The sequence below is a fragment of the Psammomys obesus genome, unplaced genomic scaffold, assembly GCF_907164565.1.
Source record: "Psammomys obesus unplaced genomic scaffold, mPsaObe1.curated_primary_1811, whole genome shotgun sequence".
Taxonomy (NCBI): Eukaryota; Metazoa; Chordata; class Mammalia; order Rodentia; family Muridae; genus Psammomys; species Psammomys obesus.
In genome coordinates, this window is record NW_026592666.1 from 5,265,110 (window position 1) to 5,285,184 (window position 20,075).

At 39.1% G+C, this 20,075-nt stretch overlaps 2 protein-coding genes across 4 annotated transcripts in view; one reads left to right on the forward strand and one right to left on the reverse strand.

Moving 5' to 3' along the window:
* The window catches only part of Usp16 (ubiquitin specific peptidase 16), a 39,562-nt gene extending 31,438 nt beyond the window's left edge, over positions 1 to 8,124 (forward strand). For all 3 annotated transcript variants that reach the window (XM_055614972.1, XM_055614973.1, XM_055614974.1), the window contains 6 exons: positions 77 to 250; positions 959 to 1,625; positions 2,790 to 2,884; positions 3,851 to 3,937; positions 7,469 to 7,625; positions 7,737 to 8,124. In XM_055614972.1, coding sequence (XP_055470947.1) covers positions 77 to 250; positions 959 to 1,625; positions 2,790 to 2,884; positions 3,851 to 3,937; positions 7,469 to 7,625; positions 7,737 to 7,861 — 1,305 coding nt within the window. In that variant the 3' untranslated portion in view covers positions 7,862 to 8,124. The remainder of the gene's footprint in view (positions 1 to 76; positions 251 to 958; positions 1,626 to 2,789; positions 2,885 to 3,850; positions 3,938 to 7,468; positions 7,626 to 7,736) is intronic.
* A 312-nt stretch (positions 8,125 to 8,436) lies between these two features.
* On the reverse strand, positions 8,437 to 20,017 carry Cct8 (chaperonin containing TCP1 subunit 8). The gene is made up of 15 exons (XM_055614975.1): positions 19,877 to 20,017; positions 17,886 to 17,976; positions 17,153 to 17,232; positions 15,365 to 15,514; positions 14,437 to 14,617; positions 14,273 to 14,334; positions 12,987 to 13,124; positions 11,832 to 12,010; positions 10,861 to 10,927; positions 10,702 to 10,789; positions 10,505 to 10,620; positions 10,095 to 10,166; positions 9,850 to 10,014; positions 9,509 to 9,628; positions 8,437 to 8,757 (listed from the first exon to the last, which is right to left on the reverse strand). Exons 1-15 carry the CDS (start codon positions 19,934 to 19,936, stop codon positions 8,680 to 8,682), a joined length of 1,647 nt encoding a protein of 548 aa, XP_055470950.1. The 5' UTR covers positions 19,937 to 20,017; the 3' UTR covers positions 8,437 to 8,679.
* Between the last annotated feature and the right edge of the window lie 58 nt (positions 20,018 to 20,075).

The following is a 20,075-nucleotide window of genomic DNA, read 5'->3' on the forward strand; positions in this document are numbered from 1 at the left end:
TAGTAGTAGTAGTAGTAGTAGTAGTAGTAGTAGTAGTAGTAGTAGTAATAATATTTTGTTTTCCTCCTATTTTAAGAGTGGTAAGAAAAGTATAAATGATAAAAATGTGAAAAAGACGATGGAGGAAGAAGATAAAGACAGTGAGGAAGAGAAAGATGACAGCTACATGAAAACAAGAAGTGATATTCCTTCAGGAACAAGCAAGCATATACAGAAAAAAGCAAAGAAGCAAGCCAAAAAGCAAGCCAAGGTGGGTAACTACAAAAAAATTATGCTTTTCCTTTATTCATTGTATATTTACTTTTTTTGTTGTTTGGTTTTTTTGTTTTTCGAGATGGGTTTTCCTGGAACCTTGGCTGTCTCTGTGTAGAGCAGACTGGCCTTGAACTCATGGAGATGTGCCTGCCTCTGCCTCCCAGAACACTGGGATTACAGGGGTGCTCCACCACCACCAAGCCCAGAGCTTCAACCATGCAGCAAAGAAAGTGCTGGGAATGGCATGGGCTTTTGAAACCTCTGTGCCTGCCCCCAGTAACGTACGTCTTCCAACAAGGCCATACCTCACATGTACCTGTGGGGACCATTGTATTCAAACCACCACAAGAGGGTAGTCAGACACCACTTCATCTAATAATTGTCTGCTCAGTTTTAAGTTTTAGAGCTCTGCATAGATCACTTCTCAAGAAAAGACACCATCCCTTGTATTGCCATTTCCACAGTAGTCCAATGTTTTGATGAATAGTGATTATTCTTGATTTCATTTAAAGAACTTTTTGTCATAATTTACTTGAACTCTGATAAAAAAGGAATTTTTTAAATCAGAATTTGAAAGTGAACACTCCTTATGAAATGACTTGTTTGAGAACCAACAAAATATGATGTGGTATGTGCACTCTTATTTCTTTTTCTGTTTCTGCTTCTCTCCCTCCTTCTCTCTTTATGTATACTTCTGACACAGAACCAACGAAGGCAACAAAAAATTCAAGAAAAATTTCTTCACTTAAATGATATCTGTACCACTGACCACACTGTAGACAATGAGAATGAAGCTGAAATCTCACTTCTGGGAGAAGTGGAAGTGGATATTGAATCCAACCATGTTTCTCAAGAGGAGGCTGCACATACAGAATTTTATGTTAATCAGAAAGATTTGAATGACCAAGAGAAAATGATAGAAAGTACAACTGGCAGTCAAAACTGCCCAGAGGACCTGGATGTGAAAAGTGTCAACACTGAGAGTGATCTGGGGATTTTAACATCTGCAGCCAAATGTACTAGGAATTTAAAAGGTGCCTTCCAGGAAGAAAGGACCAGTGGAGAACTAGACATTACCAGTGGTTTAAAAAACCTTAATTTGAATGCTGCTGTTCATCCCGATGAAATAAATATAGAGATTCTGAATGGCAGTCATTCTCCTGTGGCAAAGGAGTACGAGGTCATGAATGAGGATCCAGAAACTGCTTTCTGTACCCTTGCGAACCGGGAAGCCTTTAGTACTGATGAATGTTCGATCCAACATTGTTTATATCAGTTCACCCGTAATGAGAAACTTCAAGATGCGAATAAACTGCTTTGTGAAGTGTGCACAAAACAGCAGTGTAATGGGTCAAAGGCAAATACGAAAGGTATTTAGGCTTTTTCTTGCTGTTAACACTGATATTAAAGTGCATATTTTGCAGGTAGAATACTTGTGAATTAAAGTCTCATCAGGGTGTGGAGAGTTACTAGTGTCCTCTCGCTTGTAAATATTTTAATAGAAAAAAACTTTATTGGCATGGCTAATATACTGTACCCTAACAGCAATAAAGTGGAACAGCTTGTTTTTTGGTCTCTTTCTAAGGGTAAGTTTCCCACTGGAATGCTGTCAAAACTTCCTGACAGTGACTGGTTTTCTGCATTCTCATATCCTTGCCAGAATTTGTGATGGTCCTCTTCTCCCTTACATCAGGGAGTCGGTGTTCTTATGTGGCACCCAGAGCAAAATGACAGGCTTTCTCGTCTCCTTTCATTGTGGAACAGAGATATTGATAATATCCCCTTGCCTTGCTCATGTTATTTGTTTGAGTAAATGGGATTGAAATGGAGTAGGGTGTCACGGATTGTTGAAGATCTTCACTAAAGTAGAAGTATTTGAAAGTCATTTATTTACATGTAGATACAAAGAACAAGTAATGTTTTAGAGTAGGCAGTGGCAAGGCAAGCCAAAATCCATAGGCTTAATACTGTTTTTATAGTCTCTTAGTTAAAACGTGTTTCTTTCGGTTTTAATAATTTTCATAGAGGGAGATGTGCCAAGTACCTCCAGACATCTTGATGATGTAACGGTTCTCCAAGATATCTTAACTTTATGGTGTGTGGGATTGAATGTAGGGCCTTGTGTGTTTTGGTGCCGCGTTGTACTTTAAGCCTTAAACAACAAAATTCTGCTTGAGACTCTTTTGCTTATATAACCCTTGCCTGTCCTCAAACTTGCCATCCCCTGCCTCTTCCTCTTAAGTACTGGGACTATAGGCATGTGCTACCATGCCCCTCACCTCCTCAAAACTGCTTTTAATTGCTATTCATAAATGATTTGATGATATGGAACACATACTTCCAACCCTAATTAAATGTATTGCTTACTATATGACATTATTTGGTGTATACTGAGAAAATACACTTGATTTTGCCTCTTGGTTAATAAACACACACACATTTCTCTGCAAGATTTTGTTAATCCTGGTTTTAGAGTTTGAGATGATCTTATAAAAAACTGAATGTTTTGGTGCTAACATCTCTCCTTTCTGTAGGTGAAAGGAAATATGTTTATACCAACGCCAAGAAGCAGATGCTGGTTTCCCTTGCTCCTCCTGTCCTCACACTTCATTTAAAGAGATTTCAGCAGGTACCCCTCATAATCCTAATTTGTTTAAATATGTAACACTTACTTTATCTGTTCTGAATTTGTTTCTGCTTTCTCTTAATTCCAATTTCAAAAATGTGGGCTATTTAAAAGAGAGATGTATATAGGTTTGTTAAAGTGGAGAAATTTACAGTCCTGACTTCTAGAACTCAGGTTTGTAGTGTCTTATTCAAAGCTTAACTTGAGATTGGAAATTATATTGTTATAATTTCAAGATCTGTGCTAAATCATTTTGAAGACTAGCTTATTTTAGGTTGCCTTAGTGACTTTTCTATTTTTGTAATATACCATGACCAAGTCAACATATAATAAAAAGTGTTTGTTTGGGGCTTAATAGTCTCAGGTTAGAATTTATGACCATCATGGTCAGGAACATGGCAGCAGTTAGGCATATTGAAGAGCTCATGTCTTGATTGGAGTTTACTTCTAAAAACATTTTTTTGTTCTTGTTTTGTGTATTATATCTTTTTACTGACTTGATAAAAAGATGCACATTGGATATTCATATCTTGTGACTGGATCTTTTCTGGAGATTTGATAAATTACTACAACTTTCAAATTTTCTAGGATTTTATAGGCATTTTCCTTCTTATTGGTCAAGTTTTGTCTTAAATAGCTGGTTGGGTCTTATTGGCATTGTGTGAGCATGGAGCATGAACTGAAAAGTGATTCAAGGAAAATATTTTGCTATTGCCGAATTTCAGGAACTGAAAATCTCTGACTCAATCTTGTATTTGGGATGGCTAAGGCAGAATTGGGGAACTCTCATCTGTAGTTTTGGTAGTGTGTAGTACTTAAAGAAAAACCTAAACTAGTTGGAAACAACCATTGAGGAAAAACTGTTTCCCTAGAAAGGGCTGGGTGTTGGGAGCTCATTGGACATCAGAGGGGACAGTCTGTACAGCTTTTCCAGGAAAAGAACTCAATCCGTAACTCTGCTTTTTTTAGGCTGGTTTTAACCTACGCAAAATTAACAAACACATAAAATTCCCGGAAATCTTAGATTTGGCTCCCTTTTGTACCCTTAAATGTAAGGTAGGTAAAAATGATTTTTAAGGGAAATTGTTAAGAGAAATCATAACCTATCAAATACTTCTCCAGTATTTCACAGTAAGTATGGAGTTGATATAGATTTTGAAGAAGGACTGGGATGTAGCTCAGTGACAAAAGTGCTTAGTTACAATTATTTGATCATTATACCTTTATAATTTCAAGATCTGTGATAAATCATTTTGAAGACTAGCTTATTTTAGGTTGTCTTAGTGACTTTTCTATTTTTGTAATATGATACCATGACCAAGTCAACATATAATAAAAAGTGTTTGTTTGGGGCTTAATAGTCTCAGGTTAGAATTTATGACCATCATGGTCAGGAACATGGCAGCAGTTAGGCATATTGAAGAGCTCATGTCTTGAGACAACCATGAGGAAGAGAGAAATAACTGGGAATGAAGTAGGCTTTTGAAGCCTCAAAGTCAACCTCTTAGTAACATACTTCCAACATTCTAATACTTCCCAGTTTCACCAACTGGGAATCCAACATTCAAACACAGGCCATTCTCATTTAAACTACCACACAGATAAAATTATTTTGACTTATTATGGGTATTGTTATAAATAAAAATGGTATTGGGCTTAATATCATCTAAATATCATTTAGTATTAGCCCCATGATTATTTTGGCGGCATTATTTAACCTGTTCTCATTAAGATACAGACACCTGTTAGATTTTTTTTAAATAATTTATTTTTATTTTATGTACATTGGTGTTTTGACTGCATGTATGTCTATGTGAGAGTGTCAGATCCCCTGAAACAGGGGTTACAGACAGTTGTGAGCTGCCATGTGTGTGCTGGGGATTGAACCAGGTTCCTCTGGAAGAACAGTCAGTGCTCTTAACCACTAAGCCATCTCTTCAGCCCACCTGTTAGATTTTATTTACCTTGGGCTGGGCAGATATTTCTACCTAAGCTATCTCAATAACTTCCCTATCCACCTCCTAGCCCCCATCCAGTGTAATGTGCCTTAATTATACATTCCTATCTGGGCTACCTTCCATCCATAATCTTATAAATGCTTGCTTATATTTTTCATCTTGGTGTTTTTTCTCCATCCCTGTCATCCTTGGAATCTTTTTCTCCCAGCCCACATGGTTCCTTTCCCATACTAATCCATTGTGGCATCCTCCCTCCTCTTCCTGACTGTGTTTCCCTTGATTCTCCTGAACCCAAAGCCTGGGAACCTTAGCCACGCCTACCCCCCATTCTACCCTGTGCAGGTTTTAGATCTTTTGATCAACCAGTAAGGAATAATGTCTTAGGAAGGTTTACTCAGCAAGGATAGGGCAGTAACCAGATCTTGAGGGCCAGTAATTAGCATCAAAATACAAGGATCAGACCAACCCCCCAACCTTATCAAGACATTGTCTTAATGGTTGAGGGTACAAAAGAAAGAAAAGATGGGCAGATATATTACTAGTTACTCTCAGTTTAATACAAAGTTACCTTGACAGGGTAGGTATACATGGAACACATAGTCTGCAAAGTCCTGTATATTGGTGTTTCAGAGAAGGCCATATGAGGTAGAACAGGTACAAGAACAAAATGGTATGAAATAGGGTAGTACTTGCAAGACTACCAGTTTTACAGCTTACAGAACAAAGCCTAGGGATTATAAGCCAAAGGTGATAGAAATGAAGACTTTCATGAGGAACTTTGCCTTAGTAGGTATGAAAGCAATTTGGTGACCAAGTCCCACCTGTTAAACTAGGATATTTGCTTTAGTGTGGAAGTTGGATCTGAGGACAGACTGAAAAGGCTGAGTTAGGGAATTGAATCAATTCAATTAGTAAAGCCAGGAGAGGGAGGGTGAAAGAATAAATCATCAGGAGATAAAATTAGACTCTTAGTGTTAGAAAGGGAGGCAGAACCCTTTAAATGGATGTTGAGTGTGACACAGAGTTGAAGATTTCTGGATCCAGGCTTGAGTGACAAGACACATGGGGTGTTATAAGTAAAGATAGTGCCGGGCATGATGGCACACTTTTTTTTTTTTTAGGTTTTTCAAGACAGGGTTTCTCTTTGTAGCCTTGGCTGTCCTGGACTTGGTGTGTAGACCAGGCTGGCCTCGAACTCACAGTAATCTGCCTGCCTCTGCATTCACATCCAGCTCATGCCAAATACTTTCAGTCCTGGCACTCAGAAGGAAGAGGCTGGCCTGGTTTGTTCCAGGATGGCCATCCCTGTCTCAAGAAACAAACAAAAGCCAGGGAATATAGGAAACAGGTTGGAAGGATTGAGATCAGCTTTGGATACACTGATTTTAGATATCTTTGATATGAATGCACCTGAGTCTTTTGGAATGTACATGTCTTACATCCAAGAAAGAGGTCAAGGCTTGACATACAGATTGGAAATCAGTGCATAGACAGTAATTCAGAATGAGATGATGCCATTTGTGTTGAGCACAGAAGATAGGACATAGTCAAGAACAAGAAACAAAAGCATTTGAGTGGAGGGAAGATGCCAATCTGTGTCTCGGTTGGAAAAGAATTTCAAGGATCAGAGAGGTCATGCTGCTGTACTGCATTTTAGTTGCACTGTTTTAATGGAAGCACAGTCCTTGATGTGTAAAAATCAAAATGCCTTTCTCATTCTGGTATGATTTCAATGTTAGTATGTACTAAGTTGTCATCTTTGTTACTGGGTACTGCTGTTGCTGCTTCACGGGCTACTTCAGACTGTACATAACAGAGTGAAAACTGAAGGGTACTTGAGGTTGAAGAGCATAGAGTAAGTGAGAGTTAGAGGAATAAAACACTACAGACTGGGCTGTTTAAGATGTCTCAGCCAGCAAGTCCAAAGTCCCGTGTGCTATGGCTGAGACTGAATGACACTAAAAGCGCCACGCATGTCACAGCACACATAGCTCTGGGGAAAGGTAGGACGTGGTTTATTTGGGGAGAGGTTGCAAGGGCAAAGGGCAGATACGAGGGGATCGGAAGATAAACAACCGGGTGCATGATATAAAATTCACGATTTTAAGTTACCAATAATTTTAAGGATTAAAAAAGTATCAAAAAGTTCAGAAAATGAGGGAATATGGAGGCACAGTTCAGGGTAGGACTGTTGAACAGTGGCGATACTTTTGCCAAGAGCACAAAGGCTCCTGCTTGAGGGAATTTGCATTTGTCATGAGACCTATGGTACAGGGTTGTGACAAGTACCCTTCACTTTTGGTGAGAAAGTACAAAATGCAAGCTAGCCTTACAATGTTCGTATTGGTGGCAGAACCAGCAGGATGGCCAGGGGTCTTAAGGTACTTTGAAATTTTCCTGAGGCCTTTTATCTGGCAAATTTGAGTTCGGTTAGTATCTATAGCATTACATATTATATGTGGCCCATGAATGACCTAGTTTTTGTATCATGGAATCAACTTTGTAATAAAGGTAAAGGTATCTCTGTGGGGTATGAACAAAGAGGTGATGTGAATGTGTCTTGCCAAGAAGACACATCTATGTAAATGGGACAAAAATAACAATTCAGGTTTGCTTTTTTTTTTTTAAGAACGTTGCTGAAGAAAGTACAAGAGTACTGTATTCCTTATATGGAGTTGTTGAACACAGTGGTACTATGAGGTCAGGGCATTACACTGCCTATGCCAAGGCAAGAACTGCCAGTAGTCATCTCTCTAATCTTGTTCTTCATGGTGACATTCCACAAGGTAAGTTACCTTGGAATTTCAGAAATTTTGCAGATCACGCCTAAGCCCCCCGCCCCTCCCCCAAAAAGGCAGCTCCCAAGCCTTCATGTTTCCTTTTGTATTTTCTGACAGATGGTGAAATGGAATCAAGCAAAGGGCAGTGGTTTCACGTCAGTGATACACATGTGCAAGCTGTGCCGGCCACCAAAGTCCTAAATTCACAAGCGTATCTCCTGTTCTATGAGAGAGTGCTGTAGTAACAGAGTGCTTTCTCTGGAAACGAGCCAATGGCTTTCATACTGGCTATAACAATAAAAGCTAAACTATATATTATGTTCATCTAGGTAAATGACAGAAAAAAAATCAGGTTTATTTATTTAAATACGGGCAAAATAATTTACAACAGTTTTTGTATTACTGGGCTTTATTCTTTCTAGTTTCAACTTGAATTACTAAAGTCCTGTGGTTAATCTGACTGGGTGGTAGTTCTTGTCTTATCAATAAACTGATATCCCCAAAACTTGTTTTACTACTTAGCTTTTTAAATTGTATTACTGGTTAACACCTTATTCTAGTGCTAGGATTAAGCTATGTTTGCAGTAGTGAATGGGAGCATATCCATGTGCATAAACTGTGATCTCACAGCTATGCCAACAGAATGGTATAAAAAAAATCACCTAGTATGCAGTGAGAAGGCTTTGGACACTGTATGATACTGGGTTTTCAAGGCTGCAGGTTTATTTTAGAGGTAAACAAATTTCTAGCCTCTTTCAGTCAAAATTGTCTTTCCCTTGTAGAAAGGAACTTCTGCCAACAACATAGACACATGGTATGATGGTCATAGCAATTTATTCTCAATGAGAACAGTAACATAAGTGACTTGCCTTGCTTACAGCTCCTATCTTTAAAAAGGCTGACGTAAGCAGCAATTAATCAGACACGCATAACAGTAACATGTTTATTTTATGCCACCTGGCAGAGTACAAACACAAATACTTTAATTTAAGAATGAGAAGAAAACATCAGGCAAGTTCCACTCTACAAATAAAGCTTCACCTAGGACAAAAGAAGTTCCTCAGTCATTTTGGTCATCATCCCAGTCTTTCTTCCCACTTGGAGGTTTGGGCCCACCAGCTGGTTTTGCCATGATGATCTGAAGAAAACAAAATTCCATGTTAAGTAGAATAGACCACTCTTCCTCACTTGTCTATGTGGCTCTGTGGAACCAAACTTACATCCTCATGCTCTCCCATCTGAACTATCTCCTTAGTCTTCATCTCAATAGTGAAAAACAGTGGGAATATTGTCACCTTAAAAGCCATGAATATTTCTAGCACCTCATGTTATGCTTTGTAAAAGAAGAAAAACACTCAGGTCCCCTCACCTCTGTAAACCAGTGACAGACTTCAGGTTGACAATCCTTATAATAATCAGCTTCAGGGCTTTACCATATTTATTTCTACTCATATCACTCCCTAGAATATGTCTACCCTCTGTCAATTTAAAACTGCCAAATGTTCAATTAGGCCAGCTATAATCTCCATATGTGAGGGTACACAGATACTACAAAATACAATCAGAAGTGCTGTATCTACTATGAAGTTTGCCCTTTTAGCTAGACCCTGTCCAGCCAGTGCGGTCCCTGGGATTTGCCTTTCTCACCAGTCTGAGCCAAACAGATGCACTACTCTGCCTGACTTGTCTATGTGGCTCTGTAGAACTTATATCCTCATGCTTGCAGGGCAGGCTCTCCCATCTGAACTATCTCCTTAGCCTGAACACTTAGAAGCCAGCGAACTCCAGAGTTCAAAATGACTAAGATCTCACAGAGATCTGCCTGCCTCTGCTTGCCGTGTGCTGGGATTAAAGACTTGTTAAAGACTGGATTCTCATTTTTCACTCACCTGATCCACTCGAAGTACAGTGACTGCAGCATTAGTGGCCAATTTAATAGCCCAGTATTTTCCCAAGTAAGTGTCTAAAATACTGGCTTCTAACATATCCTTTACAGCAGGAACTTCAGCCTGTCAAAACAAAACTATGTTAATTCCTTACATGTGAGCTTATATGAAACGTAAAACGTACAAGGCTCCTACACTGCAACTTAACTAGTACTTCTAAGTAAAAATCAATTAAAACAACTTGTAAAATCAGACTGCTATTTTGCACCAATTTCCCCTTTACATGCACTGCTTCTGTTTAGACTGTATATATTCATGAAAAAGTAAAAATTGTTAACAAATACCTCAATATCCAATCCCACATTTTTGTTTCCTTCCTGGTGCACTGCATAAAGTTTAGAGATAATTTCATTGGCCTTCACACCAGAATTTTCTGCCAGTGCCCGTGGAATAGCTTCAAATGCTTCAGCAAACTTCTTAATAGCGTATTGTTCAAGTCCAGGACATGTCTAAAGTAAAATGTGTTTGTCAATGAATTTTATTAAAAAGGAAATGAACAGAAAGGCAATTTATATAGAAAAAGTTATACCTCTCCATATGATGTGATTTGTTTGGCCAATTCAATTTCTGTTGCTCCACCTCCAGGTACAAGACGCTTATCCTATTAAAAACAAAAAAGAACCTAAAATGGAATATTTCTTCAGACTATAGTTTTTGAGTAGGCACTATACAAAATTTAAGAATACACTTAGTGAAATCAAGTGGCCTGGTCAAACTTTCATGAGAACCCATAAATACAGCATTGATAGTGCTTCAGCAAGAGGAGGCAATCTGTACTCTGCAATAGCTTTGTTTGCTTTTTAGTTTGTACCATTTGTTTTTGAAGGTTCAGTTCATTAGCAACTGATAGGCTGTTAAACATGAGAACATCAGGATGTGTGGTTTGAGTCTATCAACTGTTTTCAAGAATCACAAATTTCTGAAATTGTAGATACTGACCCTCGTGAGAACTTTGAAAGTATTAACTCCATCATCTACAGCCCTTTCTATATCGTCCATCAGATTATCTGTAGAACCTCGAAGAACTATAGTAGAAATGGCACCATCTTCTTTTTCTGCCAATAAATAATTTGTGGATTAAATGAAAGAAAACATAAGATAAGATAAATATATCTTATCTTACCATTGCTACATACCATGCTTAAAAACAACCACCTGTGTATCTCCAACTTCTGAGAGGTAAACACTGTCACAATGTCCCATTTCTTCAAGGACAGGAGGAGTCTACAAGAAAACGATTCTTATAGTAAAATTTCAAATGTGTTCACCTATCTTTTGTTTTCCAAAATACATACCAATTTAGGAAGAGCTGTGGCACCAACTGTTTTACAGAGTCGTCTGAGATCCCACTTTGAGTTCAGCCTTCAAAAAGAAAAATTTGGATTCAATCATAAAATGCTGAGAATAAACAGCAAAATAAGCTGCACAAGGTGGCACACGGCTTTAATCCCAGCAGTCACAGACAGGCAGATCTCTTTGATTTCAAGGCTATTCTAGGCTACATGGCCAGGCTACATGGCCAGCCAAAGTGCCCTCAAAATAAAATATCAAGTAAAGTTGCTTTCACTCCATTCTACTTGAACACATTTTTTATTACACTGAATTGGGAAACCAAGAAGCTGACTACTAACTTTGTGAATGCAACAAATCAGCCAGTAATGCCACATTTGAAGTTTAAACAGCATGTCTGGAGCCAGTTTAACAGTGCACATCTTATTCTCGGGAGGAGAGAGGTGGGACTGGGTCTAGATAGTGAGTTCCAAGCTACCCAGCAAGGCCCTATCTCAGATGAGTAAGTATTTGCCAAATTTACAGCATTATTTTAGAAACTGGGGTTTTATAGTCTAACAGACTTCCAAATAGGGGCTCAGCATGTAGGAAAATTCTTTATATAAGAAATTTGTACAACTGTACAATCTATAAGGGATAGCAGAGACATTACTATGTCTATATGATTTGGTGCTAGGTAGTAAAAATTTGTTTTATGTGCTCCAAATGAAAAAGCATTTTTCTTGACTCATACCTTAGCTGATAAGCAATTAAATTTGTATCAACCCTTCAGCTTTTCCTTGGAATGCTTTTTCCTTTTCAAATAACATCTACTCATTGGTCCTTGGACCCTCACTGCTCTGTCCCTCTGATAAATCCTTTTGCTATTTGATCTAAGTAAGACCTTCATTTTCCTTTTATCAGCTGTCTTCAATTTACTGGCTTTACTCAATATTAAGAGTAAATTATAGTGTTGTTTATAGAACGTAGCTCTTACCTCACCAACATGATATTATACTTGTTAGCATAATGAAGGGCCATGTCTGCCACTTTGCCACCTGTTACTATGACATTTGCACCAGTGCCAGCAATAGCTTTCACTTGTGCATCCATAAGATCTTCTTCTCCCTTACTGAAGTTCATCAGTTCTTCAGCGGTCTTAATCAGCACTGTTCCCTGGAAAATGAGGAAAACTCTCTTTAAAATCATTTCATAATTTTGGTGTTAAAAGTTTTTATATGTTTTACCCAGTAATTTAAAGATCTGAGAGAAAACATGAAGATAAATGTTTTAATATGAACCAAAATATATACCATATACAAAATTAAGACCGTCACCTTGTTCCTATACCCCCTTACATCAAATCAATTCCATTTGCAATGCAATAGGCAAACTTTTCCTTTAGAAATGTCAGACAGGTATTGGTTTGGAATATACCAATCAGTGTCACCAAAACAACTTATCCTCAAATTTTCACTGAAACATGGACTAAACAACCATTCTCATTCTCCCCTCAAATCTGTAAAATCAACAATTGAATCTGCCAAGGATGTTTGGCATGAATCCAGCTGATAAATCCCTACTGATAAGTCAGTCTTTAAAACTGACTCATCATTTTTATATTGATCAGCGTTAAGGGTATAGAAATGTCAACATTCACAAAAAGTGGTTTCATATGAGCATACAAGATAGTCAGTATTAACAAAGAGCTGTAAGAATACATACTGAGGGCTGGAGAGAGGGCTCAGTAGTTGGGAGCGCTGGCTGCTCTTATATAGGGGACCCAGGTTCAATCCCCAGCACCCACATGGCAGCTCACAACTGACTGTAACTCCAGTTCCAGGGAAACTGACACCCTCACACAGACACACATGTAGGCAAAACACCAATGTACATAAACTGCATATATATAAATTATTTAAAAACAACAACAAAAAACACTACCACCACAAATATTTTTACTTTATTACTTGGTAGCTGAAGCAAGTATCTATGGTCTGAAAAAAAAAAAAAACAACAAAAAACCAAAAAAAAACAATTCTGCCATTTTCAATTATTATGAAGTATATACTAGCTTAAGAGGAAACCCCACCTCAAAAAATAAGCATTAGAGGAAAAAAAGCAACCGAAATGTACTTTTGAAACCACATACCTTAGTCTCCGTTATCATGCCATCAAATGGACAAGAGTACACAGCTATTTTTGCATCTTTAACAGATGTTACATCACCTTCAGTTTCCTTCTTAAAAACCATGCCATGTAATACTGAAGATGAATAGATGCCAGAGCCCTAAGGAGTCAAAACACCAATACTGTCATTGGAGTTAAGTTTTTAACGAATGTTGTACACCAATGTTAATAGTATCAGACAGTAGGCATAAACAGGCCATTCTTCTCAACAGTTGGAAGCACTACTGAATTAGCCACTATTGTGGAGGGAAGGAACAAAGACGGAAAGCAACAAAGCTGTTTGTCTGCCTAACAACATAGCACTTGGCATTAATATACCAGGTAGAATTGCTAGTACTACAGACAGAAGAACAAAGATGATTCCATCAAATGTGCGCCACCTCTCCAGCCCACTCTTTTACATTATTCTAAACTCTATCAGGAGGAAATATGACTCTACAAGAAAATATACTTTTAATAACATCACAATTTATTTAACACTAAATGTTACAAAACGATGCCTTAAAACAGTGGTTCTCAACCTGTGTGTTACAACCCCTTTGGGAGTCACATCAGATATTTATATTATTCATAGCAGCACAATTAGTTATGAAGTAGTAACAAAATAATTTTATGGTGGAGGGTCACCACAACATGAAGATCTGTTTTAAAGGGTCACAATGTTGGGAAGGTTGAGAACCACTGCTCTAAGATACAAGTACTAAAACTAAATCATGGGATAAAATTTAGGGGCGTAAAGATGGCTCAGAGCCAGGTTGCTCTTTCAGAGAACCCAGATTTGATTCCCATACCCACATAGTTGCTTAAAACTATCTGTAACTCCAGTCCCAGGAGATCTGTCTGATGCTCTCTTCCAGCCTCCACAGGAACTAAATGCACATGGTTCACAGACATAAATAAATGCAAGCCAAGACTTGCATGCAAATTAAGTTTTTTAAAAAAAAGCACGCGGGTGCAATGGCACACCTGTAATCCCAGCACTTGAGGAGGCAGAGGCAAGTGGCTCTCTGAGGTTGAGGCCAGCCTGGTTTACACAGAGAAATCCTAAACCCTGTCTCTGAAACAAACAACAAAACAAAACAAACTTTGGAGCAGAGTAACAACTGATCTTGGACTGGGAATGTACTTTCATGGCACAGTGCTTCCCCGGCATGTGCAAAACTCTGGATTCAATCCCAAGTACTACAAAAACAACAGCCCCTTCAAAGAACTATTTGGGTAATAATAATTCACTTTTTTGAAACTTACCAGAATCTTACATACTCTGATGTTATCAACATTGAAATTGCCAGAATCAGGAAAAATAGATACTGCGAAGAAAATGAAACATATTGTTTAGACAACAGAGACACTATCTGAGTCACATTAAACATAAAGAACTTTGGATATGTTTGCTCCCTACCCTTACTTACCACATGCCTGAGCAATGAGTTTGGCCAGAAATGTTTCACTACCGTACTGCTTACTCATTATGGAGGTCCGAAGCAGAGAAGACACTTCATCAATATCTCGAAGGTTTTTTGCAGAACAACATACCAAATCAGGGAGAATCTCATGAGCTTTTTTGCAAGCAATTTCATAGCCTGATATTACCTAAACCATGAAGAAAAATACTTGTTTTAATAATCTTAATTTTTGACATGACTTATGCTGATAATCTAATAAATGGGTATTTTCAACATAAAACAACAAGTGTTTGAAGAGGACACATGGTAGAGCCAATAGCTACGGACACAGCTTTGATGACAACACAAATTTCAATCCTGATTCTACCACTTACCTTGATCAAAAGTTTTATTTCAAACCTTTTTCATATGAACAGAATCTGAGTTTAAGAAGGCTTAGCAATAGGATTCCTGAGGACACACCACATGTGAAACATATGGCCAAAGCCTAGCACTGTAAGTCATTCCTCGCTAGCTATTCTTCGTAGGTCTAAAGTTCATTTTAAAACCCTTCATTTGTATATAGTAAACATACGCATGCGCGAGTGTGATGTAGGCGTACAGTGTGCGCCTATGTGAACACCCAGGGGTACATGCATGGCGGACAGAGGCAGATGTTAGGGGTCCTGCGCTATCTCTGGCATACTCCCTTATGACAGACTCTTTTAATCGGAAGCTAGGCTGATGTTAGCAAGTTCCAGTATGTTCCTGTCTTTATGCCTACCGCAATGGAGAAATTTCAGGTATACCTGAGCGTTACATGGGTTCTAGGGATCTAAACTAAGGTCACTGTGCTTGCCCATGAGCGCTCTTATCTACCTAGTGCTGAATTTTAAGCTTTAAGCAACAATATACAAGTAATCAAATATAATTAAACTATAAGATGAATACTTGCCTCTGATACTGACAGACCAATCCGCAGAAGTTCTTCAGCTAGTTCCAAAAGAGCTCCAGCAAATACAAGAACAAAGTTTGTGCCATCTCCAACCTCTTGTTCTTGCATGTGAGAGGCCATCACAATCATTTTTGCAGCAGGATGTTGTACCTGATAAAGAGGGATTAACAAGAAAAATATTCTTACAGTTTGAGCAATACAAAGTCACTCTTTTCCTCAGAGGGCAGGGAAATGCCACCCGATCAGTTGAAACTATGGCCTATCAGCATCAACACAGCAATACAAATGAACAATTTCAAAGCACTGACAGCCATCTATTACAGCTCCACAAGGCTGCTGCATTTATTCCTAACTTACAAAACAAAAGTATTTTCAACCATTAAAGTTAGCAATTTTGAAGCCTTTAGAAGAGAAGCTGGGGGTAGTGACACAAACCTTCCAACTGTCATCTTCTCATCCACTCAGCATAAAACTCTAGTGTCATCCCTGATCCCACCCCTCCTGGACTTCACTTCTGACACAATGTCTTGCCAATTCTATGTACTGACTTCTTGATGCTTAAAAAAAATTTAGCCAGGCATGTTGGTGCACGCCTATAGTCCCAGCACTCAGGCGGCAGAGCCAGGCAAGGATCTCTTGAGCTGGAGGCCAGCCTGGTCTGCAGAAGAAGGCCAGGCCAGCCAGGGATACAGAGAGATATACAAAAGTCTTCAGAAGATCTAAATGAGACATCACTCAACTTGATTAAGAGTCTCAGCATCACTTATCTTTTAAACATGGTATTGTTTAAAAATCAAAGGGAATATATAACTTCCTTTTCTCGTTTTTGAGAAAGGATACATGTAGCTCAGACTATAACTGAGGATGAATTTGAACTTCTGCTCCTTTCGCCTTCACCTTTCTGAGTGCTGGAAACCAAACTCTAGGCAAGCACCCTACAAACTGAGCCTGAAAGTAAACTTTAAAAAAGCAACAAAATTCTCAAGTTCTTTTAGATACTCTTCAATTTAAATTTTCAACAATGGAGACTGAACCTAGGGCTTTGTGCGTGCTAGGCCAGTGCTGTATCACAGAGCTATCACCCCAGGCCACTCTTAGAAATCAAGGGTGACTCAAACTCTCAACACTACAGTTCTGTTATTCGTCTGCGTGTGGTCAAGTGTAAAAGCTGGTGCCTAGAAAGCGGAAGAGGCTGCTGGGTCCTGCAGAGCTTGGACTACTTGTGTCATGAGCTACCTGGGGTGGGTACTGGGAACTGCCAAGAGTACTCTTAAGCATCAAGTCACCTCTCCAGTCCTCATTTCATTTACCATGAAAAATTCCTCCACAAATATTCTGTGAACTTAAATTTCTCCTTAGCATATCACATGAATTCCTATTAGAATTCATTTATAACGAATCTGATCATCACAGCAATACTTCATAACTCACTCATAAACATTAAGATTTTTAAAGGATTTATTTATTATTTATACAGTATTTTGTCTGCATGTGTGCCTGCACATCAGAAGAGGGCACTATATCCAATTATGGATGGTTATGAGCCACCATGTGGTTACTGGGAAATAAACTCAGGAACTTTGGAAGAACAGCCAGTGCTCTTAACCTCTGAGCCATCTTTCCAGCCCCCTAATACTTTGAGTAGCCAAAATGGTGAACCTAAAAAGAGCACTTATAAATCTTCACAATAAACTTGAGAAAGTAACAGCCCTTTATCATTTAATTTGAAATAGGGTTTCATCTATGTTAAAATAGTGGGAGTTGTTGATGGTTTTGAAAAAGACTTACTTCTAGCTCTCTTAAAATAGTTGCTGCATCATTTGTCACGAACAATTTCTCCAGGCGATTGATGACCATTTTATTCATTCCTCAAAAAAAGTTGCAAAGAAAAAAAATCCATTATTATTCAAATATTCTCCCAAATAACCCAAGAAAATCATGGTCAGAAGCTGTACTGACTTTTTTTTTTTTTACACTTTATTCACTTTGTTTTTTTTTTTTTTTTTTTTTTTTTTTTACTGTACTGACTTTTAACCCTCTGAGCAAACTATCTGTATCTTCAGGTGTATGTAACAATGCATGGGCTTTCCTTGAATAAACATCCACATACCCACCATGTAGGAAGTGCTTGATAAGTAGAAATTAACACATACAAAAATAATATACTTACACATATATGGTTTTATGCTTAATCCAAAGTCTGTATTTTTAATTCAACTGGTGGTTAAAGGTAGTGTCCTTAAACTATGTCCAGTGTTCAGACTGTTCAGCCCTTTCCACAACAAGAGCTAAGCCAACAGCTGTAGTTTTCCTACCACTTAATAGGATAACAGTATAATTTTTAACTTTTCTTTTCCAGAGAGCTGAATTTCTGACTGAAACTTAGAAGTACACTCGTGCCACCAACCATGAATCAACTTACAAGACCTGCCCTGTACACGTAACACCCTCAGGACAAACATGAGACAGCCAACACACACTCACACCACTTTGTCTTTTACAGCCTGAATTTGGCCATTACCATTTGGTCCATATGCTGTACGAGTGGTCTGAGCCAGCTCCTTGCAAGCTTGTATATTTCTATACACAGCCTCTTCTAATCCTGAAAAATGCTGCAAAAGAAAACATTGGTGTTGATGAATCCTGATATTCAATACTAATTCATATTAACTAAGCTTAGTTATCCCTATATCAGCAATTTTCCCCAAACGGCCACAGACAGAGACTATGATTTATTCAAAAGCTAAACAAAGAGCTGAATACAGTGTAACCCACTACCCTATATCAAATTCTCTTCCACCCATCCATAGTCCCCAATACTTGCAGTTATTACCTTCTCTGAAATCCATCCTTTTTCTTCCCTCCTGACACTCTCTTCTCATCCTCCCTCAATCCCATGAACCTTTACACTACTCCCTCTCCTGCCCAGCTAATGTCAGGACTTTACTGGCCACTCAGGGATGATTTTGGTGGTGAAGTTAAAGTCATTTTGGTTGAGGGAGAGATTGCTGGTAGAACAGTAAGAAGTTGGGGGGATGGGGGAGATGGAGACAAACAATTAACTTCTAAATACATGGTGATTCTAAATCAAACCCCACATATCTGCTTACACAGAGTAATGAAGTAAGAATTTTCAAACACAGGATATCTCTATTCATTATATTTCTAATAAAGAGCCAAGATCACATAAGCGTTATCACATGGAGACTGGAGTCCATCTAAACAGCCTTAGTTTTCCCCCTAACTTACTACAAGGCCTTGGTAATTTTTCCTACCTGCAAAACAATAGGATAATTAACAGTTCTTATTTGACTAATTGTTTAGACCCTCCTAATTACTGAAGAATATTCTCCCTCCCACCCTTACTCAAGAAAGCAATCTACCATTAATCTACAATCCCAGCCCATCAACACTAGTTTTTAATTTGAAATTCTGTTAGGGGCTTAAAAGATGTCTTCTCTGTAGTCCTCAGGACTTACTTGAAAGCGGTTCTGTGTGATACCGTGCTAGCCTGAGTGGGATGCTTTACACGTATCATTTCTTCAATCTAAGTAAGGGAGGAAAAGACCTAAATTGGAAGCAATGACCCTCCCAAAGGAAACATCAGTATCATTTTCCAGAACGCACCAACTTATATTAAATTTTGACATCCATTTAGCATGCCAAGTTGTCACTACAAATGAGAACCTAGCTGTCTAAAACTGTTAAGGGTCTTCAATTTCCCCTAGGACCTTACATTCATCTCCCTTATCTATTTCTACAAGTCTTAGAAATATGGACGACAAAACAAAATTATGTGGCAGCTTGAACATCTTGAAACAAATCGTTCCATAACCAGTGTGACACTTAAAAAATAAACAAAAAAACACTTTTAAAAATACGTTCAAAAGGGTAACACTATTTTATTTGGGCTGGGACCTTAATCTTGTGGGCTACTATGTCGGATGGTCAGAATTCAAAGATATCATTTGGCACAGTCTCAATCTAGAAAAGGTAGGTTTTTCGGTCAGAATTCAAAGATATTATTTGGCACAGTCTCCTCAATTTAGAGAGGTAGGTTTCAGTAGAACTAGGTTGGGATCGGACGTCGCCGGGTGGTTGAACAAGTTGTCATGTTTCTCGGTTGGAAGGAGGTAACCAAAAGCAGGTTCAAGGATTGCTATGCGGGGCTCCTGTCCCTTCCATCCTAAAACTCCCGGGCCGTAAAGCAGCCGGTTATCAATTCCGTCCAAGTTCAGCAACTGCACCGCCTGCTCCGTTAAGGGCGGGGCCCGTGGGCTCCATCCCACAGAGAAAGGCATGCAGGGCTAAGATGCAAACCCGCAGCAGGGCCAGCCCTGGTGGGGGAATAACAAAATGCCCAAGGGTTTAACGACCTGCTAGCCAGAGCACACCTCCCTTTCTAGAACGTTCTCTCTCCCGGACCGCGGCGCGGCCGCACGCCCGCAGGCCTTTCGCGGGCGCCCGAGCACAGTCCGCTCTCCCTGCACGCCACCTCTCCGCGCCACTTACTTTTGCTCCATCCTTGAGCATCTGGGCAAAGCCCGGGGCCTTGGGGACGTGAAGCGCCATGGCCAGGCAGCAATCGACCGCTCACGCGCTCGCTCCAAGACCCGGAGGAAGCGGGATGCGCGCACAGCCTGCTGGGAACCGGACTTTGCGTCGCCTCACGCTCCTCTGCGTCCAGTCACCCCGCCCCTTCTCCCGTCAG